General features: G+C 37.8%; 1 protein-coding gene across 2 annotated transcripts in view; it reads right to left on the bottom strand.

Moving 5' to 3' along the window:
• PLEKHM3 (pleckstrin homology domain containing M3) overlaps positions 1-22,354 on the bottom strand; it is a 210,109-nt gene extending 187,755 nt beyond the window's left edge. The window contains exons 1-2 of one of the 2 annotated variants that reach the window (XM_027873652.1): positions 22,292-22,354; positions 3,811-4,721 (exon numbers count right to left, since the gene is read on the bottom strand). In XM_027873652.1, the coding sequence (XP_027729453.1) occupies positions 3,811-4,408 (598 nt within the window). In that variant the 5' untranslated portion in view covers positions 4,409-4,721; positions 22,292-22,354. Of the gene's footprint in view, positions 1-3,810; positions 4,722-15,048; positions 15,134-22,291 lie in introns of those variants that run through there. The other variant, XM_027873653.1, reaches the window with a different exon arrangement.
• Between the last annotated feature and the right edge of the window lie 4,183 nt (positions 22,355-26,537).

Below are 26,537 nucleotides of genomic sequence, written 5' to 3'. Positions count from 1 at the left end.
TTACTGCAAGATATTGTGAAGAATAAGAGCTGAATATACTGCAAAGGGCTTTAGGAACCTTAAATGATAAGGAAAAACTTAAATGATAAGAAAAATGCTATTATTACCACCAAATATAACTGCTTCTAGTTTCAACCCTGAGAAAGAAACTTGGGCAGGCTTGCTTATTAGCAAGAGTTCTAACTGTACCAACATCCACTGCTCCATGCCTCTTGTATTAGAAACTAAATTGTTTCCAAACTGATAAAGTACCCACACTCACTTAGGATCAATCAGTCATTCAATTATATTTTTATTAAGTGCCTACTAAGTTCCAGGTACTGTAAGAGGCTTGAGGAATTGACAAAGATAAAAATGAAACAGTCCCTTCCCCTTAAAGAGCTTACTTTGTATTAGAGAAATGTATCAGGGAGCCAGGTTACTCAGATCATATGGAAGTGAAAATATAAACAACAAAGTGAATACTAGTGAAGTCCTCGAAACAGCAATTTCCCAGTATAATGGAGAAAACCTTTGACCTTACTACAACATTTGTAGGGAGAGATGAAGTAAGTGGAAAGGGAATAAACAGGAAGAAAGAGGAATTACAGAAAAGGCTGCTTTTTCCAACTTTTTGTAAGGTGAGGTCCAGGAAAGGAACTAGAAAAGATAAAAAACAAGACAAATATTATAAGGAGGCTTATTCTAAAGTACAGGAACTTGTGATACTATGAAGAGATAAGGAACAGCTAGGTGGTACAGTGAATAAAGTGCTGAGCTTGGATTCAGGAAGACTCATCTTCCTGAGTTCAAATCTGGCCCCAGACACTAACTAGCTGTGTAACCCTGGGCAAGTCACTTAATCCTGTTTACCTCAATTTCCTCACCTGTAAAATGAGCTGGAGAAGAAAATGACAAACTACTCCAGTATCTTTGCCAAGAAAACATCAAATGGGGTCATGAAGAGTTGGACACAACTGAAAAATGACTTAGCAAAAACAACATGAACAGATAAAGCAGAAATAAAACCAAACAGCCCTAATTTCTAATCTTTTACCTAATGAAAAGACCACTTTATATAGATAGAGGCTGCACGGCATAGCAGAAAGAGCACTGGAGTTAGAGCCAAAGTGCCTAAGTTTGAATCCTACCTGACCATGAAACCTTTGGCAAATCTCTTAACTTCTATGGGTTGAGTTTTTTCACCTGTAAAATGGGAATAATATTTTTGCTACCTCTAGGTAGAGAGGAAAGTACTTTATGAACCTTAAAGCAATGCATAAGTATGAGTTTATATATAATATTATTCCATAAATGATGGTATTAATAATCAATATTCAAATCTCCTTATCATTAAATATCTAAAGCACTTCATATGTTATACAGTATTCTATTAAAATGACAATCAAACTCTTAAGGACCTGTTCCTCATCTGTAAAATGTGAGAGGAATTATCATCTCCCATAATAATTTGTCCACAGAACACTTTAGAACTTCAAATATATTTTTAGAATATGTAAATGCTAGTCCAAGGGACGTGATAGTATAATATAAGGGAGAAAGTTGATTGAGTAAATTAATCAAATCATAGACAACTCATTTAAAGTGTCAGCATGTTAAGCCTTCAGAAGGTAAGAACACTTCCCTTCTGTACTACTCAATCTCAGGCTTTAGGCTAAGTGTAATAACTCCCTGACATTGCACCAAAAACGTATTCAGCCTTCCAGAAGCTGAGTTATTCTTTAGCCACATATGCTCTCTTATGCATATAAGCTGTGTTCTGCTCCTGGTATTTATATTGATATACAGAAGTCTATAAAGAATGTCAACCTGACCAAGGCCTTTGATACTATTAGTCATGAGGGTCTGTGGAAGAGGGCTCCCCAGAGAAGTTCATCAGTATTGCACATCAGCTTCATGAGGGCACGCTGGCACGGCTTCTGGATAATGGACAATGCTCTCACGCATTCCCAGTTACAAGTAAAGTAAGGGAAGGCCATGTACTAGCTCCCATGTTCTTCAGCATGATGTTTTCCACAATGTTGTCAGATGCCTTCAACAAGGATGAAAATGACAGCTTCCACACCTGTTACAAACTATTTAACTTGAAAAGGCTACAAGCCAAGACCAAAGTAGATGAGGAGTTGGTACATGACTTTTTGTTTGCAGGTGACTGTGCACTCAGTGCAGCCTTTGAGGCTGAGATGCAGCAGAGTACAGATCAGAGTACGGATGCCACCTGTGCTAACTTTGGCCTGACAACACCAAGAAAACACACCATACATATATGGAACCCCTGGTCACAGTACATGGAGAAATTCTGAATGCTATGGATAAGTTCACTCCCTTGGTAGTATACTCTCCAGGGATGTACACCCAGATGATGAGCTTGTCACACACATTGCCAGAGCTAGGCGAGTGTTTGGGAGACTCTGAATGAAAGTGTGGGAGAGAAGAGGTATTAGGCTGCCTACCAAACTGAAGGTCTACAGAGCCATTATACTGACTTCACTGTTGTATGCCTGTGAAACCTGGGCAGTCTATCAGTGCCAGGCCAGAAAACTGAATTGCTTCCACTTGAAGTACCTCAGGAAGATCCTGAAGTACCTGGCAAGATAAGGTATTGGACACTGAGGTCCTCTCTCAAGTTGAATGCCAAGTACTCAGACTCTATTGCAGAGAGCGAAACTGCGATGGGCTGGCCACGTACTTTCAATGCCAAACACACACTTACTCAAAGGACTATTTTATGGAGAGCTCACAAAAGGTAAGTGCTCACAAGGTGGTCAGAAGATGTGATATAAGGACACTCTCAAGGTCCCTCTGAAGAACTTTACCATTTACTGTGAGACATGAGAAACGCTGGCACTGTGTGAATTTATTTTGCTCGACTTATGTTTATTAGTTAGAAAGGTTTTTTGTGGGAAGAGGGGAGAAGTTGAGGGAAGAGAGGAATAGTAGTTGAGAAGAAAAAAAAAAAGGAAAAAGCATTAATGAAACATTTTGAACCCCAAACAAGAAAGAGAGCTTTTGGAATATGCTGAATTTAGTATGTACTTAAAAATGAGCTGTACATGAGATTCACGATTTCATATGCAATACTCTTTTTCTGCTCTTCTTTGCAGATGGAAATGCTCATGTGTATTTGTATATTCAAGTTCAGAATAACAAAAACAATGAGTGGAAATGAGTTTATTAATCTGTAAAATGATGGGGCATAGGATTAGGCAACGTTGAAGATCCCTCCCTTAAAATTCTACTAGGATCATTTCCTGACAACTCCAGCCTATGGCATTTCCTCCTTTTTTCAAATTTTCATACCATTTAATATCTGCAGTGCTTACTTGATTTTTCCATATCACTCATATTGTTAGCTAACTTTTTGTATGTCTATTTCTATACATACAAACTTGTTATATGTAAGAACTGTATTTTACATTTCTTTTGATTCCTCAACAGCATCTGGCACAGCGTTGGGCACTAGCAGATACTTGATAACTATCTGCTGATTGAATAAATAAATAGAAAGTCACCAAGCAAATCTCTAAATTTAACAAGAGATTATTTTGATTTTGAAATGAGAAATAACATATGCCAAAAAGAGAATGGCTATAATTTCCTTTTCCCAGATTCTTGACACTCTACTCAAAAGGAGAGAATGGGGCTATTATTCTTACCTCAAGCAAAGGAATAAAAAGTTATGAGAAGATGAGTAAACCAATGAAGATAAAGTCAGATAGGAGCACTGAAAAGAAAATATTGGTGAAGCAAGTTATCAAGATGAAGAGAAAGCTGCATTATTTGAACAAAAGCCAAATATGAAAAACATACCTGTATTTCCTTGAGCATCCTTTCCTTTGTGGTGGGATGATGATAAGAAAGGTGACTTTGCTGGTTGAGTGCCTTGAACAGATGGCTGCTGCAAAGGAGTTGATTTGAAGACTACTCCCCACTCCACATGAGTAGTATCTGACCGAGATCGGGCATGGCCTGGCTTAAAAGAAGAGGTCTCATCCAGTAAGTCATTCACAGACCGAGGCCTGTCCCTCCGACGTTGACAGATGTTGAAAAAATTAAAAGTTGAAGCTTCCCTTTGTTCCATCCAGGAGAGGTTATCAGGAGCTGTACCTCTCTGGACTATAAACTGTTCTTTGGCAGGGAATACATTTTGTACTTTGGTTTCTAAGAGGCCATTTTGACAGCCATCCCAAATGATACTGCTGCCTTTGCCCAGGGAGGTGCCACCCCTGATGGCACCACTGTCCGCTATTTTATTGAATACTTCATGCCCTACCAATTCAGGAACTTCCTGAATGCCATAAACCTCAGCTTGCTGGACCACCTTTTCTAACTTACTATCAAAACAACTGAAGAAATCCTCAGTCACTTCCAAGGCAGGGCTGATATCATCTACTTCTAAGGCTTCCATTTTTCAAGTTTTTCAAGAGACTCAAATGTCCTGAACTGGGTGAGGGGAGGATTTCATGAATATTCTAACACCAAAGAGAAGGTCCATCAAGAAAGTAGTTCTGGGAACAGAGAAAGTGCCTTCATTTAGTTAGATGCAGGAAAGAAGGCACAAGCACTGTTGGAACTTTTTTGGTTATTACAAAGCACTCTCTAGCAGTATTGGCTTCTATAGACTTCACTTCTTAGGAAGGTGGGGAAGAAGTGCTCCTTTGAGATGATGTTTCTCAAGTCAGGAACTGGTTTGGTTAGTTGTCCACAGGAAACTTTATTTCCTGGAGGATAATAAACAGAGAAACAACATAAAAACACTTTATTAAATGTGTTCTACATAACAGATACATTTAATTACTTCCCACCATCCCTAAACACCCTTTTATTTATTGTAACACTATACAAAAGTACAGAGGCCTGAACAAAGGTTTCATTGTTTTCAAAGTGGAAGGTTATACTCTACTACTTTTTTATTACAATTTTTACAGAAGAGGATGGAGTATGTAACAAGGGGGAAATGAAGCCAACAGCTTTTATTTCTAAAGATAAGTCTTTGAAAGAACTTGTCAATGGTCACTGTGGCCTTTTTCTTAATACTTGACTTAAAACAGCTTATTAAAAAGAAGTGGGAATTCTATGATTAGGTCTAAACCAGCAACCCCTAGAAGGATAATGGCATGAATCATCTATGATATCTTGAGATATCCTTTATAATAAAGCTGATGTAATTATGCACATTCTGTCTATGCCCAGATCCTCTGAAGTCTAAAGACAACTTTGTCCCTCATAATTCCTATTTACCTACTAACACATGTAATTAGCTAACATTTACATAACACTTTCTTTAAAGTTTGTAAAGCTTATATGGGCTATCTTCACAACAACCTTATGAAGAGGGTGCTATTATCCCCATTTTACAGATGAGAAAACTCAGGCTAAGAACAATTAAAGTGACTTGCCCAGAGTCACAGTTTGTGTCTGAAGTAGGATTCAAACTCAGGTGTTCTTGACTCAAGTCCACTGCTTTTACCCACCATCCCACTTAGCTGCCTCTGAACTCCAGGGAAGCCCCAGAGCCATTAAAGGTAATTTATGGGGAGGAATAGGAAGGTGGAAGGTGGGGGGAGGTCTTCAGTGGCCCTAGGGTGCCCACTTAGAAGGAGGACTGAGAGATATCAGAGTATCCAGAAGCATGGAAATGCTTACATGAACTGCTGCAAAATAAAGTAAGCAGAGCAAGGAAAACAACATACACAATTACTATATAACAAAAGGGATCAGAAAGGCAAAAAAAAAAAAAGATTAAGTAAAATTTCAAAAAGTAACTAAAGTATTTTGAATAAATACTATAATATGAAGGAAAATGAACAAGTATTACTGGATAAACAAAAGAATACCATGAAGTTCCCAAAGATGAGGAAACAGCATGAAACTCCAGAATAGTTTTTAAAAGAAATAAAATTATTAGAAGAAGAAATTGTGAATCAATTTAGGACCCAAATCAGAGCTCTCAAAGCAAAATTTAAAAATAAATAGAAAAGTAGGAAAAACTGAATAAATGACAGAAAATCTCCAAAAATCTAACTTTTTACACAGATAATATCTACATGGACAATATGTACTTTTGTGGCTTAGATATATAATCTGATAAGTATCTTTACCTTTTTTATATAAGATATATAAGAAGCTAAGTTAACTATCTTTGTCTATATAACTTCATTATTTTTAAGGATAAGCACACATATATATTATATATAATATAAAATATGTATAACCATATGTGTGTAAATACACATATACATACATATTATATATATAATTAGCTTTTCACTTCTCAAACTATGGATCCCCAATATCCCCCCCCCCAAAGCAAATATAGATCTACTATGTTTTACACAAGGGATATATTTATAAAAAGCTGCATGGTAAATCAGTCAGTCAGAAAACATTGTACACAAATAATTTAAATACATCGATAAGTAAGCTTACAATTTAACAGAATTCTGTTTCTAGTGCTTTTATAAAACAATCACAATGAATGCCTCTGATTTGTAAATTTTTACTTTTTTCTTAATGTAGCATAAGTTTATAGTTTTAGGAATAGAATTAAGAGTACTGTTGCTTTTATGTTTTTATTTTATATTTTAATATTATATTTTTCCCAATTACATGTAATTTTTCCCAATTACATGTAAAAACAATCTTTAATATTTGTTTTTTTTAAATTTTGAGTTCCAAATTCTCCCCCTCTCTACTCTATCCCCCTCCTGAGACAGTAAGCAATTTAATATGGTTTATACAAGTGCAGTCATGCAAAAAATATTTTCATTATCAGTCATGTTTTGAAAATAAACACAAACCAAAGAAAAACAAAAAAACCCCAACCCCAACCCCAAGAAAAACAAGAAAGTTTACAAAAGTATGCTTCAATCTGCATTCAGACTCCACTAGTTCTTTCTATGGAGATGGACAGCATTTTTTATCAGAAGTCCCTTGGAAATGTCTTATATCATTATATTCCTGTGAATAGTTAAAGTCATTCACAATTGATCATTGTACAATATTGCTGTTACTATGTACAATGTTCTTCTGGTTCTGTTCACCTCACTCTGAATCAGTTCACATCTTTCCAAGTTTTTCTGAAAGCATTCTGCTCATCATTTCTTACAGCACAATAGTATTCCGTCACAACTGAATACTGCAACTTGTTCAGCCATTCCCTAATTGATAAGCATCCCCTCAATTTCCAATTCTTTGCCACCACAAAATATTTGTGCCTGCCACAAATATTTCTGTATAAGTCCCTTTCCTTTTTTGTTTAAGAGTACTATTACTTGAAAAGACAATTAGCAATATGATTTAAAATATACTTAAATGTTGTTTTAACAAAGCATTCTGGATATTATTTGTGTTTTAAATCACCTGGGAAGAAATAAGGTACAACTTGTAGTCAGGAAGACATGGACTCAGATCCTGATTCAGACACTAGATGTTTAACCCTTAGGTATGTCCCTTAACCTCTCTGGAAGTTTCTTCATATGTAAAATGAGGATTAAAATAGCTACCTCAAAGGATTGTTGTGATGATCAAATGATATGTGTGAAAAGTTCATTTCTGCACATCTTAAAGTGGTCTATATAAATGTCAACCATTAACCTTTACACATGGGAAGCAAAATGGATAATTTTGGTTACATGAAATTAAAAAGGTTTTGTATAAAAAAAAACCCAATGTAACCAAAATTAAAAGGAAAGCAAGAAACTGGGGGAAATTTTTTTTAATGGCAAGTTTCTCACATAGGGACTGAGACAAATTTCAAAAAATTAGAGCCATTCCCCAATTGATCAAATTAGTCAAAGGATGTGACCAGGTGGTTTTCAGAAGGGGAAAAAAAAATCAAAGCTATCAATAGTCACATAAAAAAGGCTCTAAATCACTATTGATTAGAGAAATATAAATGAAAACAACTCTGAGGTACCACCTCACACCAATCAGATGGGCTAACATGACAGAGAAGGAAAATAATAAATGTTGGAGGGGATGTGGAAAAGCAGGGACACTAATGAACTGTTGGTGCAGCTGTGAACTGATTCAACCATTCTGGAAAGCAATCTGGAACTATGGTCAAAGGGTTATAAAACTGTGCATACCCTTTGACCCAGTAATAACTACTACATCTGCAGATCCCAAAGAGATCAAAGAAAAGAGAAGGCACCTATATGTACAAAAATATTTCTAGCAGCTCTTTTTGTGGTAGCAAAGAACTGGAAATTGAAAGAACATCTGTCAATTGAGGAGTTGCTGAATAATTTGTGGTATATGATTGTGATGGAATAAAATTGTGTTGTAAGAAATGACGAGTAAAATGGTTTCAGAAAAATCTGGGAAGACTTATATGAACTGATACAGAGTGAAGTTAACAGAACCATGAGACCATTGTACACAGTAACGCAAAATTGTAATGATGATCAACTGTGAAAGATTTAGCTACTCTGATCAAGACAATGATCAAAGACAATTCCAAAGGCCCCAGGATGAAAAATGCTATCCAATTCCAGAGAAAGAACTGATAAACTCTGAGTGCAGAATGAAGCATACTTTTTATTATTCTTGCTTTTTCTTGTTTGTTTTTGCTACATAGCTAGTATGGAAATGTTTTGCATGACTTCACATGTATAGCTGATATATTATATTGCTTGCCCTCTCAATGGGTAAGGAAGGGAAGAGGTGAGAGAGAGGGAGAGAATTTGGAACTCAAAATTTTTAAAAATTAATGTTAAAAATAAATAAATAAAATTTAACAAAAGATTAGATGGGAGAAAATAAGATCAAAAGAACATGTAGAATGTTTGGAACTTGGTAAGGAGAAAGTCCATCTCATTACCAGATGGGGTAAAGGAGGTCAGAGTCAGGCATGGTGCCAAGAGGTTTTAAGGTGTGGAAAAGCGAATGGGAAGCTCTCAGCAAATGGTCTCTTTTTTCTCAGGGGAGTATAAGGCAAGGTCCACAGCTGGGATGGCTGAGGAGCAGGGCGTGTGTATGTGTGTAGGGGGGGTGTGTCTGTGTCTGTGTGCTTGCGGTTGGAAGAGAACATTTGGAATAACATGTAGAGAGTGGAATTAAGAATCAATTAGGAAAGAACAAAAGGATTGTCTTGCTATAGTAGGGGCCAGATGAAGTTAGATAAACTATAGATCTAGCTACCTTAGTAGCATGCCTTCTTCTAGCTCCATTCAGTAGCATGACTAGGAGTAAAAAAGCAGATGATAGGAGTAATCCAGGATTGGGATTTGGTGAGGCAGAATTGTTATTGGGACAAGGGGGTAAGGGATTTAAGAGTAGAGAACAGGGTTAAGACTGGGAAGGTAAGAAAGTGAAGCCTGAGTAGATGTGATAGCCTAAGAAAGGACTCTTGAATAGAAAGCTTGAAAGTTACTATGAACCACATATAAAGAATAGATTTAGGTGGGGAAGAGCAAAGGAAGAAAAGGAATGCTAGGATAAATTTCAGGGTTTTTGATCAAGGAGGTAAAACACCTGGTGGGAGGTGTCTAGATCAAAGGTGTAATGAAAGAGTAGGTCATGGGATTTGAAGAATATGAGGGACAGGGACACTGCTTAAAAGGGATGTCAAGAAAATGTCTAAAATGCTCAACTGTTCTGTGGGCCTACACTTCAAGGGAAAAGCTCTCAGATGCCTGATGACTATAATTATAGTCATTAGGTCTTCTGTTCTCAAGGCTAAATAATCTCATTTTCTTTATCCTATTCTTCTAGTTCCCATTCTCCCAGTCTGATAATCATTTACACTGTTCTTTTTGGGATCTTCTCCAAATCCCTCATGCCATGCAGCACCTGAACTAGATAACAGAACAAGAACTTGACCAATGCTCTGAGAAGCATTCTAAATTTCATTTACTAAAGAAAAATAAGGAATATTTCACAAATGGCATTCTTGAGACTAGCCAGGGTAATGAGGAATATCTCTCTCTCTATCTCCATGTCTCTCTCTGTCTCTGCCACTGTCTCTTTGTCTTTGTCTCTCCCCCCACCCCACACATGCTCTTTTGGCTAATTATGTGGAGCAAGATTCGTGTGTGGGCCCTGCAGCCTATCTGTCTGAACAGCAAAGTGTCTTACCTGTGTATCTATCAGATAAAAATGTTAATAAAGACTTATTGCCCCTACTCTCCAGACTAGAAAATTAAAGCTCAATAAGAATCCTTTCTCAGAGGTTCTCCAATGGCGGTACTAACAGAAGTTCTAAGAATCTTGTACCTTAAAATATGACAAGATAAAATATTAACAAGGTTGTTTATAACAAGTAAAACTACCCTTACATGATTACTTGCACAAAATTACAAGCAGTGATGAAAGCTGAGTCCCATCCACACAGAAGGAGAAACAGATTACTAAACAAGGCCCAACCAGCCTACCCAGAGATGCCATTTTTATCTGGGGTTGGATGGCAGTCTTGGAAGTTAATTCAGATTTCCTCCCACTTGGTTAAATGACATGTAATCTGAATTTAACAAAGGCTTAGTTTTGAGGTGTCTCAAGCCATGTACTTTAAAAGGCAGCTACGATACTCTGAACAAAAAAGAACAGAGAAAGGCAACCAAAGAAAGCCTTTTCTATCAAATAATTTTTTTTAAAAAGAAGACCCGAGTGTGGTTACATAGATTTAAATGGAGAGGGACAACATGCTTTAATTCTCTATCCATGAATACTTCATTCCAGTTAAGTTTGAATTTGTCCCAGAACTGTGTGAGAGCTGTAATATGAAAAGAACTACTCTTCATACACCCAAACTTTTTCTGCAGCAAAGTAGGCCTTTACTTATATTGGGCTACTATGGAGTTCTAACAGATGTTACTGAAAAACATTTTCTTTTCTCACTTATCCTGGTGTCACAGTACTTGAAATTCTGTAATTAAGACATTAATTTCTTTGGGTTCTCTTGCCTGACATCTTTTAAAAATACAAACACTCCTGGAATTGATAACACATTAAATTAACTTGCATTAAGATCAAAGGATTATGAGACTTAAAACTGTAAGGGATTTTCAAAATTATCTAAATGTAGGACTTATTAAACTGTAACTGCCCCAACTCATTTCATATAGTGTCTAATTTGAATTTTCTATGAGCTTTCCCATTATATGTATGATATAAACACAGACATGTATAATATGTTTGCTTCTTATTTTGTAATTTAAAATGTCACCTCCTCCCTGAAAAATGCGAATAAGTTGATATGTTGCTTGCTATAGAATATACACAAGCATAGATACATTTATAGATATCTACATTGATATTTAAGGCCTTTTCCCCTCTTACTGGGAACCTTGTGTATTGGAAGGACATATTCTCCCTCCCTTATGGCAGCCATGTTGGTATTCATATGTAGAATACTAAGAAAAAACAATAACCACCTCCATAAGGCTTTTGATTCTCATTTGAAAAAACATTCCAAGGGCATCCTTCTGACACTGCTCCTGAACTCCCTGGGCAGATCAATTATATAGTATCCTGTAAGTGTTAATTGTTTCTGCTTTCACCACTAAAACTAGCTAAGGTCCACCACCATCCCTACCACCACCCTACTTTCTCCAATTGTACCTTTGTAGATTAGTGTTCATCTGGGTTCAAAAAGCCTAATGGTACCTGGCATCATAGATAACCCCCTCCACACCCCTACTTATTAGCTATCCTTGAATTAATAGGAAAATATTCCCATATCATATTCTCACTGTCATCAACCAATTCCTGCATACAAAGATCTCAAAGCACAGATCTGGAAGCAGATACCTCACTTCCAACAATCATTATTCTGGAACTCACATCTCTACCACAAGAAGTCAAAAATAGGACTTTCCTGAACAAAATGGCAAACCTGGGAAACTATTTTTTTGAGAATCATTACAATCATTCCGAACTTGGAAACTTATACAATTACCCCAATCTGGATGCTTATCTGGAGGCCCACAGAATCTCATTCCTGTCTCCAGCTAACTCTAAAGAATATTGTTTAATAAATCTCTTTTGAACACATCTTATATATGATTTCTCCCTTTTTCCCTTCCCTAAGTGTGGATGCTGTCAATCATATATTCACTCATTTGAAGAAGCATTGCTGTCAAATAAAGAAAATGAAATGGATGGAACAAAATGATTAAGTCTCCTTGTTTTTAAACTTCTCAAGCTCAAACAACCCTCACTGCAGTTCCTGTAGAAAATTACTCTAATTTACTAATCCTTTTTTACTAATTACTAATCCTAATTTACTAATAATTTTACAGATGAGGAAACTGAGGCCCACAGAGGCAAAGGGACTTATTCAAGAATAGTAGTATTTTAGAAGCTTATGAAAGAAGAACCTTGGAGCACTAAGTGCATTGGGTATGTGTAGTGATGGTAGGGGAAAAGGGGAAAGAATGGACACAGAAAAAGGAGACATGGGGCACGAAAATCAATGCAACTGCTTTACAAATTTTTCTGAGGTTTGGCCTTGACTCTAAAATCTGTACAATAAGTTTCATGAAGCCATGTTAAATATGCAATGTGGGAGAGTAATGTATAATATCCTTACATAGTATGAAAGCCGGAGTGGATAAAGGCAAAATAAAGCAGACTTCATAAATAAAGCAGCTTGGTATCCATGGGAAAGTAACAAGTGCTCTCTTACTCAGATGATTCTCAGATATAAGTCACAGAGAAGGCATCAAAGTGCAACCATGGAAGGAGTTGCTACACTGGAAATTACTTACATTGATAAAATCACAGGTCCAGGAACTGACTTACATTGTAACCCGAATTATATCAAAAAATGAGGAGAAAGAATGGCTATTTGTACACTACTCAAAGAATTTCTCAGAATTGTAAATCATAAAGATAAAGAGATGAAAATCCATTTTAATGACTTTTAAGGGTCATTAAAATTTTTATGATGTATCCAAATCTCATTAAAATGGAATCTGTTACTAGTAGATAAAGAAGAGGCAAACTATATTTTAAAAATCTTGGTATACACAACATATGAAAAAAAAAGGTAAGTGGAATGAGGAGAGTGTTGTCCATCTATTTCTTCTCAGATCTTTCTAGGTAGAAAACAAAAACAAAACAAAACACTGATGAAGCACTTTTTAATCTGTCAACTACTATGATCTATTCTACTTAATTATGGTGATTCAAAGTTACTTTGGCAAATGAATTTTGTTTACTCTAGTTCTCTAGTCTTTGAATTGTTTTGGTCTCTATCCCTGAGATCTATGAATGAAATCAGTAACCTAACGAATTAGATGATAAAAATGAAATACATGTGGAAGAAATTCAGACCTTGTATTCATCACATAGCAACATGGGTTAGGGGCCCAGAGAAATCAAATGAGCTGACCAAAGGTTATCTTGTAGTGGGAATATGAACAAAAGATCGGAAATCTGTCTTCAAGTGGATAGAAGGTCATGGAAGGTAGCCGGTGAGTAGACAGAATACCAGGTCTTCATCTTTTTTTTTTTTTTTGTGACGAAGTTAAAGGTCTAATTCAGTGTTAATAATGCCTTTACCCTGGATTTTTGAAAAGACTTAGGGACTTCAGTCCTACCATGGATCTGTTTCACTTTTCATTAAAATAAAAGCCTATACTTATACGCTGCATTACAGTTTACACAGTGAATAAGACCTCCAAGCTGCTGGTAGAACAGCAATAATGTGATATTCTTTTCAAAATATCTCAGGCACAGAAAGCAGTCCAGCAGAAATTGAGTACAGACCAATATTTTATACCATTTACCAAGATAAGGATCTAGATATAAAGGGCGATATCATAAGTAAATTAGAAGAATACGAAATATATTACCTATCACACTTATGGATAGGAGAACTTATGAATAAACAAGAGATGGAGAGCATTGTGAGATGTAAAATGGATAATTTTGATTACATTAAGTTAAAAAGTTTGTACAAATAAAACCAATATAGCCAAGATTAGAAGAAAAGCAGAAAATTGAGGAAAAAAATTTTTATAGACAGTTTCTGGGAAAAAGGTCTCAAATCTCAAATATATAGAGAACTCTGTCGAATTTATAAGAATATGAGTCATTCCCCAATTGATAAGTGATCAAAGGATACAAACAGGCAGTTTTTTGATGAATAAATCAAATTAATACATAGTCCTATGGAAAAAATGCTCTAAATCATTATTGAATAGAGAAAAGCAAATTAAAACAACTTTGAGATATCTCATACCTATCAGATTGGCTAAAATGATAAAAAGGGAAAATGACAAATACTGGAGGGGATGTGGAAAAATTGGGACACTGATACATTATTGGTGGAACTGTGAACCGATACAACAATTTTGGGGAGCAATCTGGAATTATACCCAAAGAGTTATAAAACTGTGACCCTTTGACCCAGCAATACCACTATTAGGTCTGTTTCCCAAGGTGATCAGGGAAAAAGAAAAAGCACCTATATGTTCTAAAATATTTATAGCAGCTCTCTTTGTAGTGGCAAGAACTGGAAATTGAGGGGATGCCTATCAAATGGTGAATGGCTAAACAAGTTGTGGTATATGATTGTGATGGAATATTAATGTGCTATAAGAAATGATGAGCAGGATGATTTTAGAAAAACATGGAAAGACTTGCATGAAATAATAAAGAGTAAAAGAGCAGAACCAAGAGAAAGTTGTATACAATAATAGCAACATTGTTTGAAGAATAACTGAACAACTAAGTTATTCTGAGTATTATAAATACTGAAATCAACTATAAAAGACCTATGAAAGAAGATGCTATCCATCTCCAAGAAAGAATTGATAAACATAAGTATGCACAGTATGGTTTTATATACATGTTATGTATGTGTCAGATGGTGGTCTTCTCTAGTAAAAGGTGGGAAGGAGGGAGAGAGACAAGTCAGTACTTAAAATGTAACAAGAAAAAAATAAAAATATCTCAGTCAATCAATTTAAAATTTCTATAAAGCACCTCTCTTTGTTTACTGTTTGCTGTCAATAAAATCAGAGCGATATCTAATCTCCAAAAATATTCTCCCTGAAACCAACCTAAATGGTAAAAAGAACAATTCAAATCTCTGATTACCTTAATATTCATGACTGTGATGTCCCTGGACCTCTGTTTAAACTTGGTCCAAAAAGGTGACATGCCTTGTTAGGAAGTCCATTTTTAGTATGTACTGCTCCAGTATCTTTGCTAAGAAAACCCCAAAATTGGGTCACGAAGAGTCAGATATGACTGAAATGACTCAACAACACAACTGTTTTTAAAATTGACAGAAAACTTCCTAGTTGAAAGTATTCACTTGGACAACTCAGTTATGAGTCTTCTGCTTTCCATTCCTTTTTATCTTCTTGATAGGCAATCATTGATTTAAAGCTGCAACAACAAAAATGAAAAGCAACCTCAAATTGTCTTCATGCTGAGACATTCCTGGAAAAGGCCATAATGTAAACCTAAAAACCTACCTAGACATTGACGGAGTCACCTTTTAAAGCTAATTCCAATGCAATAGAAAATAAATGACCAGGCGCATTCTATGCACTCCTAACCTTCATCCAAGTCAAAGCAACAAAAATATGACAAACTTGGGACTGACCATAATAAGGCATCTCAAGGTACCTGTACTCCTGAAAAAGAGAAGTTTCCAAAATATGATACCAAATTTAGAGAGAATTTAGAAAGGTTATCTGTTCATGTAACTATATAGCTACTTGAGCCTGACAGAGTCATGCCTCCAAATAAACTAGAGATGTTTATCATGCTGAGGAATGATCCAATAGATTTACTGAGGAAAAAGCATTCCCATAGGCTTGATTAGTCGGATTTGGTCTCTGCCTCTGACTACTCAGTGTCTTCACCTAATACGTGCTGATCTGACAAGCCTCCTTGTTTTTCACATGGGAAAACACCATTCTTCTCAATCTTCCCTTCTACCTCTTACTACCCTTCCTGAATCCTCTGAACAGTCTTCCTGGCCTCTGATCTACTTAGATTCATAGAATTAAAGATGGAAAGGGCCCTGGAAGAAGGCCCAGCAAGCAAAGAAACTTGCTAAAGGTGACACAGATGGGCAGGAAGAAGCAGAGCTGGCATTCCAGCTCAGGGCCTCTGACCTCAAGCCTACTGCTCTTTGCACCAAGCCGTATGTATATATGTATGCATATATGTGATATAAATTATACAGACATTATCATATTTTATATGTTTTTTGTATTGTTTTTAAATTTTTTTATTTATTTATTTTACCATATTTTACTATCAGCCTCTTCACAACAAAAATAACCTATCAGGTACCTTTCTCTGACCCTGATGGAAGAACATGGTATCTTTCTTATAATATGGTAAGTGACATCAAGTGAAAAAGATTCATCGACTCGATCCTTTCAGGCAGAACTAGAACCAGTGAGTGGAAAGTACAGAGATGCAGATTTCAATTGAACAGTAAGGAAGAATTTCCTAACAATTAGAACTACCTAAAAATATAATAGGCCACCTCCAGAGGCAGATTCTGCCAATGAAGTTCTAAATGATCCTTTTCTCAGGCATGATATATAGAAGAGTCATGCTAAAGGCAAGGATTTGCATCTTTCAAAGACTTTCCATATCTAAGTTTCTATATTTCTGCTCATATTTTGTCTCCTTAGCAGAGGAAGTAAGATCTAAGTCAATTCCCCTTTATCTAATCACCTTGTGACTACTACTATTGCTAGGTTTTACCCAAACCAACTCCATCGTCTAATTTCCCTACATAGAAAATAAAAGCAGAGCAAAGATTCACTTTTTTTGTGATTAGTTGGTACTATCAGTATAAGAAAGATAGTTTCCTGGAACATTTAGAAATGTATTTAGTCTTGACTACACAGGCTCAATCACTTTTCAGATTCCTCAGATAGTCCTGATGTTAGCTGGATCATGAACATGGGACAGCTGGTGTCCCTTGGGCATCAGCCTTGAGCTGCACATGAAATTGACCAAAGGTGGCAGAGAACTAGGGAGCAACCTGTTGGCCCATAATAACACGGCCATTATAAATTAAGGGAAGATAAAAAGCTAATGAGCGAAAAACAAATAATCGGTAAGATGACTCAAGTGGACAGAGAACATGTTATTTGGAAAAATCCAAAGAATTTTAGCATTTGAGATTAAATAATGCGTTTGAAGATTTTGTCAGAGTGCAACTCTTGGGTCTGTTGACTCATCTACTCTTCTAGATAGTGAAATGGAAACATACCAGACCTTAGAGAACACATAAATATTGCAGAACTTTTTTTTTTTAAGCTAAACATGCATTGTTTTCCTAAGTGTAAAGAGTATAGCATTTGGCAAAATAACCTCTCAACTATGTCTTTTCAGGTGAATAATAAAAATGACAGAATATTTATTAAGTTTAACTGATTCAGAGGCTTAAAATAAACAATCCTCAAAGTCTCTGTTCCTGAGAAAAATTTCAAGTTTGTGTAAAATCCACATAAGCAGTTGAGACATGGATCATAACATTGTGAATAGTTAAAAACAGAATACCTGTGCATTTTACTTTTAGTCCTTGCTAACATATGATTTTTATAATTTGGAGAATTGTGCTGCTTATAAAATGGCTTAGAAATAGTAATGAGATATTTGTCCACTCTTATTTTCAATATTTTGATAAAATTTTCTTATCACATGGTTAACTGCTATTGATTTGAACAGAAGAAGCACTGCCTTACCATGAAAAAAAATTACTTCACTAATTAACTTTCATGATCCTTCCTTCTATGTAGACTTTTCTTCTGGTTTGTCTGATGAAGAGAAGCTTTTCTAACCTCCATGTTTCATATGGCTGGACAAATATTAGAGAATTATCTCTATGACGTCACTCTGCTTGGTGCTTATTTCTGAGAGTTTAAGACAATGTTTCATCTGTCTCAGCCTCGCTTGTCTTTCAAACAACAAGAACAAAAAAAAGGCTGTGTTATGTAGCACAAGGTCAATGCAATGGAGTATAATTAAGATAAAGCTGAAAAGGAGAAAAAACGGGTCACTAAATGTAGCACATGAAAATAATGTATGTATCTACTCTATATGAGAAGTGAGAAACTTTCTGATCAGACCCCCTTCCCCCCATTATAGCATTCTCTGACATTTCCACAAAGATGAGATTTTTGCGAAAATGTTTGTTTTGATATACAATACCACAAATAAATGTTCTTGCTAAAAAACTAAAACAGGTATTTCCAAATTGGAAGTGTTTGAGGACCACACAAACGTTTTAACCAAACTACCCTTTTTGACTAAAACATGTCCAAACGGACTGCTTTCTTGTAAAGCAAACTTTTTTTAAAAAAAGAGGAAACATTTGTTAGTGAAAATGTAGCATTCAAGGTTCAAACAAAACAACTGTAACAATTCACCTTTCACTCCTAATAATCTTTCATCTATTAGAGGTATGCAAATGCTTCAAAGGAGAACATCAGGCTGAAGTATCTAAAATGTATCTGCTGCTTCATACCCTAACTGTAAGGAGCTACTTCTTATTTCTCTAACGTCCTGATCAGGATCATCTATGAGTGGACAAGCTTTGGCAGCAAATGCACTCCTCGGGGATTTGATCCCTCTGGCAGTCCCAGAAAACTTCTAGGTAGAAGGAAAGTGACAACTCTCTTGCAGTGTCACCAAGTATAGCTGGGGAAAGCTGAGAGATCCGCTGGTTGGGGCTGCCTGCTTTCTAACATTTATTAGGCATTTACAAAGCATAAGAACGGTATTACTTGGAGGTGAGGGCTGAGGGTCAAGAGCGAAGGGAATCCTGTAATTGCCAGTGTGTTTGAGAATGGACATGAGAACAAAGTAAGAAAAATTTGACAGCTATGATAAGAACCAAAGGTCAGTCAGTCAGTAAGAATGTATTAAGTGCTTAATATGCTAAGCATTGGGGATATGAAGGAAGGAAAAAAAAAACAGCCGTTACCCTTGAAGAGTTTATATTTGGGAAATAACAATATTTATATAGCAGTTTTAAGGTTATCAAAGTTCATTATATTCATATATTATATATTATATTATATTCATTATTCATATATTCACATTATATTCACTATATTCATATATCTCATTTAAAACAACCACCTTGCGAGGCAGGTATTACAAGAATTATTATCATTATTTTTCAAGGAACTGAGGCTTAACTAAGCTAAGTGACATACTCAAGGTGTCACACTTAGTGTTAGGGCCCAGATTCAAGCCTGTCTTCTTGACTTCTAGCCTAGTCTAGGCGTCACAGCCTAGCACATAAATGCTATTGAGAGAGGGGAGCAGAAAAGGACATGAAACAAGAAAGGTCTGTACTTAGTAGGAAAGGGATAGAGTAATGGAGGAGAGGGTAGGTCACTGCTGAAGATATGAAGTGAGACGAGGTCAAGAAGACAACTTAGCCAGTTCATCATTAGGCATAAAAACTGTTGTTATCTCTGACTTTTCATTAACCTACAACATCCTTTCCCAATTTGATTACTAAAAGTATCACTATATTTGCGTTTATAAACTACAAAGTGAAGCAAAGATTTTAAAATTATTCAGTTGGTTTGATCAATGTAAACAAATCAAATGGATAATTCTGTGCCCCTGCCCAACAAGTAGATTTTGTTTTGACTTAAATTATATAGTTGGTCCAACCACAAGGATCAAATTAACTGGATAATTGCAGATCCCCACTTTGTGCTTGCTAAATTTCACAGAAGTTCAAAATTGTACTTGTAATCCATAACCACAGACTTGCAGTTGGAGAGACTATATCATGAGATGTTAATTTAAAAGCACTTCTTCAGAATCAAAATGGTGGCCCTATTTTTGCCTTTAGTTTGGAATTATGACTCCTGTTGTTCTTACAAGAAATTATACTGACAGATAAGCAATTGCATCTTAAAATCATACTGTTTCAATTCCCAGGAAAATAATGAAAACTTCTCCATGTCTGGAAAAGGTCCAATGGCAACAACAATAAAATTAATGAATGGAATTTGTTAAAACTGTTCATTTTTTCATATGTGCAGAACCAGCATTCATTTCATGGCATTATTTGGCTTATACTATTCTCCTCCAAACATATTTGGATCTATCTGCTTTAGAAATTCTGTGGTTCCAAGCAATAATGAAGTTCGGTTACTTATGAGTCAAAAGTCAAATCTACTCTAAGAAGAAAAGAAAAATAGTGTTCTTCTTAGTAAATGGAAATCTATCCCTCCATCACTGCTTGCCAGAGGATCTAGAGGGTCTAGATGAAGACAATCATGCATGTAAGGTACTATGCATTTTCTGCTCTTTTCTAAAGGGGGAAAATCTGGGCATGTGGGATGCTGGAATGTGAAAAAGGTAGAAGAGCAAATGAAGTAGCTGCAGACATAACTACCTCCTTCTCCGGAAAACTTTCCTATTGACCTGAAATGATGGAATCTTTCCATTTTATCTTGGGGAGGTGGTATCACCCTGAGCTGATCACTAAGAAAAAAAAATACTGAGATGCATCCCTGTGTTTGCTCTTTATGTCATACCCAGGAATACACATTGAATTGGAAGAGTATCACAAGAATCTAATCAGTACGTAATGATCTGTTAGCAGATGCTATTTATTCAGGAAGAGACCTTAAAGGTCATCTAATCCAATCCCTTCATTTCACAGATGAAGATACTGAAGCCCAGAGAGGTTAAGAGATTTGGCCCAAGGTCACACAGGTACTAAGTGGCTGTGCTAGCATTAAAACTTAGGTCCTTAAAACTCTAAATTCAATGCTCTTTCCACTGAACTATGCTGCTTCACTCAAATTACTGGTCGATTTGCAGTGCAGTAATCTTAATCTGGAATACTTGATTGTTAGTAAATAAGTATCTGTGCAGCCATGAAAATGAACACTAATCTGGGTCTTGAAGTTAATCAGGCTATACAAAATTAAGAACTTTAATGAAAATTTAAAATGCAGTGAAGACTTCTGTTACTGTAGGTCTTCAATACAATCCTCTGATCAGTTCCAGCAATTTTATCTTCATGAAGGCAATAGCTAATAATGTGTGCTAAAAAATATTTGGAATAAATACTTTATTAAAGTTGGTATATATGACTATTTTAATATAAGCGTTCAACTGTGCACATACCAACACTGTTTCCAAATAACATAACGCTTCTGTTAATGCATTTCATTCATTCAATAAACATTTATTAAGCTCCTACTATGTGTCAGGCACTATGCTTCTCTAGTTAGTCAGACTAGATCAGACATATGACATAACCTTCCAGAAGTTATGCCCAGTTCATTTTTTTGATCCAGTCATTTCCTGAAGCCTATGGGCTGATATCATCCCTGTGGCTTACAATATAATTCAGATTACATATATAAGGATATGCAGGTACACGTTTGTAAATATATAGTATTATATTGTAGAATTAATATCACATATATGTATACATATATGCACATTTGGAAATACACACAGACATCTCAGAAATTATTTCATATATACTTATACATATATTAAATACATAAGTATACATATACACTAACATTTGTAAATATACACATGGATGTCTAAGGAATTATATATTCATAAGTATTCATTTACATTTGCAAATATATACATAGACAGCTTATAATTGACAGTTTTAAAAAATGAAAAATCTTAATACATATAATATACTAATATATGAACCACTGTGAAAGTAGAAACACTTTTTAATAAATTATTTCTAAAAAAAAAAATCAGAATTCCCCCCCCCCCCAAAGAAACACAGCCCCAGAAGGTTGACAACTGCACGGCTCAAACTCGGGTCCCTCTTGAAAATTCCCAAGCATCTTCCGACCCACTTTCCCATTCGTCAGTTTGGATCAGACCTTGATGCCTGGCTTGAAGGGAATCTGGGGGCTGGGATAAGCCCAAGACCCTCGCGGTCCAAGCCCCCTGTCCCGAGCCCTCTCACAACAGGATCCCCCCCCCCCCCCCCCCCCCCCCCGCCACCGGCTTATGAGCAAGGCTGGAAGCGGGAACAGAGGCCGAGGCGGCCCTGCCCTCCTCCGCCCCTGTGGCTCTTTGTCTGGGCCGCGATCTGGGGTCCTCTCGGACCCCGGGCTCGCCTCTGCCCACGGCAGACGAGACCCCGGGGCGCCCACGCCGCCTTCTCGCCCCCGCCAGGCTGCGGGGGCCGGCTCCTTCTCCGCCCGCCCCCCGCCCAAATGGCCCCCACCTCCCGGGCCGGCCCGGACACCGACCCTCGCTCACCCCGGGAGCCCGAGGGGCCTCCCGGCTGTGCCCCCCCGCCCCCCGCCCCGGGGAACCGCCCCCGCGGGGGGCAGGTACTCACCCCCCCCCCACCCCGCCGGGCACCGGCGCGCAGGTGAGGCAGGGCTCGCCGCCCTCCGCGTCCTCCCGCGATGACAGCCCGGAGCCGGCGCCGCTCCGCCAAACCTCCGCTTTCTGTTTACAATCTGCCAGCCTCGGTCCCCTTCTTAATGCCTTCCCTCCAGCAACCTGGGGAAACCAGGACTCCGACAAAGAAGGTTCCAGGCCTGCAGGAGGCACCAAAAAAAAAAAAAAAAAAAAGGAAACCGCCCCCCCGCCGTGTTTTCCTGGGGCCCGGGGGAGAGGCGGGGAAGGTGTTGCCCAAGACAACCTCGCCCCTCTGGTTTGTTTGTTCCCTCTAGGGCGGGTCTGCCGAGGCACGTGCGGAAAACCACAACTATGCCTCCTGCTGAGCCTCCATCCTCAGCTGCAGGGGATGCCCTGGCACGAAGCCAGCCCTTGCCAGTCTCCTCTCTGGGCACTCACCTTACCAATCCACACCGTCTCGGGGAGCTGAAAAATAAATTACCCTAAGAAGTCATTAACACTCATCAAAGCTGATCCAGCCCTGGGATTGAACTTGAAGTCTTTCTGATAGGGTGCTTGGGTGCTTGTGCTTTGGTACTTGTGCTTGTACTTGGACCCCAATTTCTCCCTAGCCTCAGAAACACTGTCTCTGACAACCACTCCCCAGCCCAAGGACACTGTGCCTAGCAGTTATTCATGCGTGGGCCCCAGTACGACCCTTATCTCTCTCCCTGGTGCAGCTACACAAAGCTGGGGGAGAGAGTGCTGGGCTGCTTAGGCCCCAGCCCTCAGATCGTGTCTCTGGAAGCCTCCCAATTCCTTAGTAAGCTCTTGTCTTGTGAGAAAACTTTCCCTTGTTGCAGAACATTCTCTAATCAGGACAGACAGAGAGGGGTGTCTTGTCTGACCCAAGGAGTTTTGTCACTGGCTGGCCCAGGGCCTCTTCCTCCTGCCAGATTCCCAAGATCCATGCCTCTGACATCTCCCTTCCTGTCTGGTATACTCCCTACACTTTCCCATCCATAGCTCCCAAAGACACCTGGACCTTTAGATTACCTAATCTGTGTTCCTGGCATTCCTTTCCCATGCCCTTTTCCATATAAACCCTAGCTCCATCCTTAAGAATCCTTGCCCACTGAAAAGCATAACAATAAACCTTTTGCCAACTTGACTTAAAGAATGCTTGAGTCTGTGAATTCATTCCAGAAGACCCTGGCCTGTACTCCAGTCTTTGAGTGGTCTCAACCTCTCAGACCTCGACATTTCCAACCTGGTAGGACCTTACAGAGATCTTGTCCCAGGGGCAGAGCCTTCAAGAATCCATATTAACCTCCAGGCCACAGATGAATGAGAAGTTTTTCCTGCCTTCAAGGAGTGCATAGGCCAGGAGGGAGATGTTCACAAATAACTAAGAGGTTGAAAATAAAGGTGACCCAGGTTTCTAGACAAACTGGGGGCATTTTGCATCAGATCCTCAGTAAGTGCTAGTGACAGGGACGAGCCCAAGCTGAGACCTTTGCTCCTTAAAAGAATTTGGGTCCATTTGTCTCTAGAATTTGCCTGAGGCTATCAACTAGCCCTTCCTTATCACCTATGCCCAATCTCTCAATTCTCTGTTACCCTTAACCTAACCCAGCCCTCTATTGTCTGTTACCTCCAGATGCCCCCCACCACTACTTCCCACCCTTGATCCTATCTAGACCCCCTTCTACCTCCCAATCACTCTCATCAAGATTCTCCCTAGACCCCTCCTCTAGTCACCCCAGCTTACTGACCACTCCCATCAAGATACCCCTTCTCCCAGACCCCTCCTCCAGTCACCCCAAACAACTTGGCCACTCCTAGATCCCTCCCACAGTCTTTCTGTCTATAAAGTCCATCTGGCCTTCATTAAGGTGCTCAGATTCTTAAAATCTGGTCCACTTGCATTAGAGATTACAAATGTTTAGATTCCTTAAGAATTTGACCAATCCGGTGGATCTTTAATAAACCTTGTCTTTGACTGTAAGAAGGCTTGGGTTGAATTCATTCAGGTAGGTCCTGTGTCTCTTGCTCTTGATATTTTGGGGTCCCAGCATGCCTGAACCTCAACACTGGATGTGTTTGGATGTGACCAAACAAGGCATGATGGTGTGAAGAGAGAAGTGGGCTTAAGTGTTTTAGAAAGGAAAGACATTCTTCATTTTTCTTCTTCAAGAGAAAATAAAAATGATTCCAGACTGCCTCCATGACCAACTCCAGGCATTTGGAGAAAGAGAAAGACTGCATACTACAGATATATGGGGGCAGCCAGCTACAAAGCTTGTCCCTGATTTCTCTTGCTTCCCTAGATATTTCAGGGAATTTCCCTATGAGTGAGATCAGAGTCTCTCTCTTTCCATTTGAGCTGATATATCTCACTCCATTGGAAAAGCCTATGCACCCTGTGTATTTTCTTGTATAGTTTAATCTGTATAATTTTTTTTTTTTTGCTTTCTGTTTACTCTTTGCTTGGATAAGTGGGTTTACTTGCTATTCATTTTTCATTATTCATTCATTCATTGCTATTCATAGTCTTTTGTGAAACTAACATTTGGTGGAAAAGAGTCAAATTAGTGAGTATAAGCTAATGACTAGCCTAAACCCTTTAAGGGATAGTGACAAGAAAAATCAATGGCTTTTTGTTCTGAACCAATCATGTCCCTAAACCAGAAATACAGAGAAAGATAGATATAACTCTAGTGCAGTACTCCTCTCAGATATGGGAGAATAGAGTGCCTAACCTTAATGGTTTTTCTCCTGTTCCCCTCAAGGTAACACTTGGAGTCTCCTTTGGAGAAGAGTAGCAAGACAGCTCCATCAATGCCTCTCCTTGAGCCTCCTGTCTATAGGTTTAGACATCCCTTGTGGATATATACAGTTTATATGGGCAGGGTTGAGGAACCAGATGAACAAGATTAAGTCAAGTAGGAGGAGAATCAAGAGAGGAAAGTGTCAGAAAGTCTCAAGGAGATAGCATGTGTTCCATAATGCAAACTGGGCTGGAAAGCCCAAGAAGGTTGATTATTGATGAGTTCACTAGATTAGGCAATTTGGAATTACTGACATTTCCAGCTGAGCTTGGACAAACAAGCTTTCCCTTTAATGTTGTCTTTGCTCCTAGGTATTGATCTTGCACATATCTATTGATTTACATGTGTTTCCCCCATTAGAATAGAATTCCCCAATTAATAATAGTTCTCCCATTGGAATTCTTTCAGGGCAGGAACTGTTTTTGCCTTTCATTATATGCCCAGCACTTAGTCCAGTATTATTAGAGATAATAATAAATGTTTTTTAGAATAAATTTTAATTTGTAGCATTAATATTTAATGCTAATTTGTCACTTTAATAAATGGTTGTTGATTGATTGACAAGTGTTATCAGCTATTAGTTTCTATTCAGTTCTTATATGTTAATAAATCAGTGATCTCACTTATGTGGAAATTTCAGAGCAGCTGGGTGGCACAGTGCATAGAGCGATGGGCCTGGACTCAGGAAGACTTGAGTTGAAATTCAGCCTCAGACACTTGCTAGCTGTTTGACTCTGAGCAAGTTAATGCTGTTTACCTCAGTTTTCTCATCTGTAAAATGAGCTAGACAAGGAAATAGCAAACCAATCCAGTAGCTTTGCCAAGTAAACACCATGGGGTCATGAAGAGTCAGACATGACAGAAACAACTGAATAACAACAACAAAATATGGGAATAGCTCCCACAGTACAGATCAATTAATCAATCTACAAAAAAAAAATTTAAGCATTCTTTATATGCCAGTCACTATGCTAAGTCCTGGAGTTACCAAAAAAAAAAAAAAAAAAAAAAGGACAAAAATACTCCCTGACCTCCAGAAACTGACATCTAGATCTTAGGCTAGAAAAAACCTTAAAGATCATGTAATCCCCTTATTTCACAGAATGGAAATCTAGTGACCTTAAATGACTTACCCCAGGTCACACAGTGAGTAACCAGCAAAATTGGAATTTGAACAAAAGTCCCCAACTTCAAATATAGCAGGTAGAGTTGCACTGTGTCATGCTACCTCTCATCATAGTTTCCAATACATTTTCCATAGGCACTATAGGACTTCAGGCTCTTTTAATATTGCATGGGGAATTATAGTTCTGGGACTGAGTCAGGACTCAAAAAAACCTGAGTTCAGATGGGAACTTTTTTTTTTCTTTCTTTCTTTCTTTCTTTCTTTCTTTCTTTCTTTCTTTCTTT

The sequence above is a fragment of the Vombatus ursinus genome, unplaced genomic scaffold, assembly GCF_900497805.2.
Source record: "Vombatus ursinus unplaced genomic scaffold, bare-nosed wombat genome assembly UNPS02014802.1, whole genome shotgun sequence".
In the NCBI taxonomy this organism is placed as follows: Eukaryota; Metazoa; Chordata; class Mammalia; order Diprotodontia; family Vombatidae; genus Vombatus; species Vombatus ursinus.
This window is presented reverse-complemented; position numbering and strand designations above follow the sequence as displayed.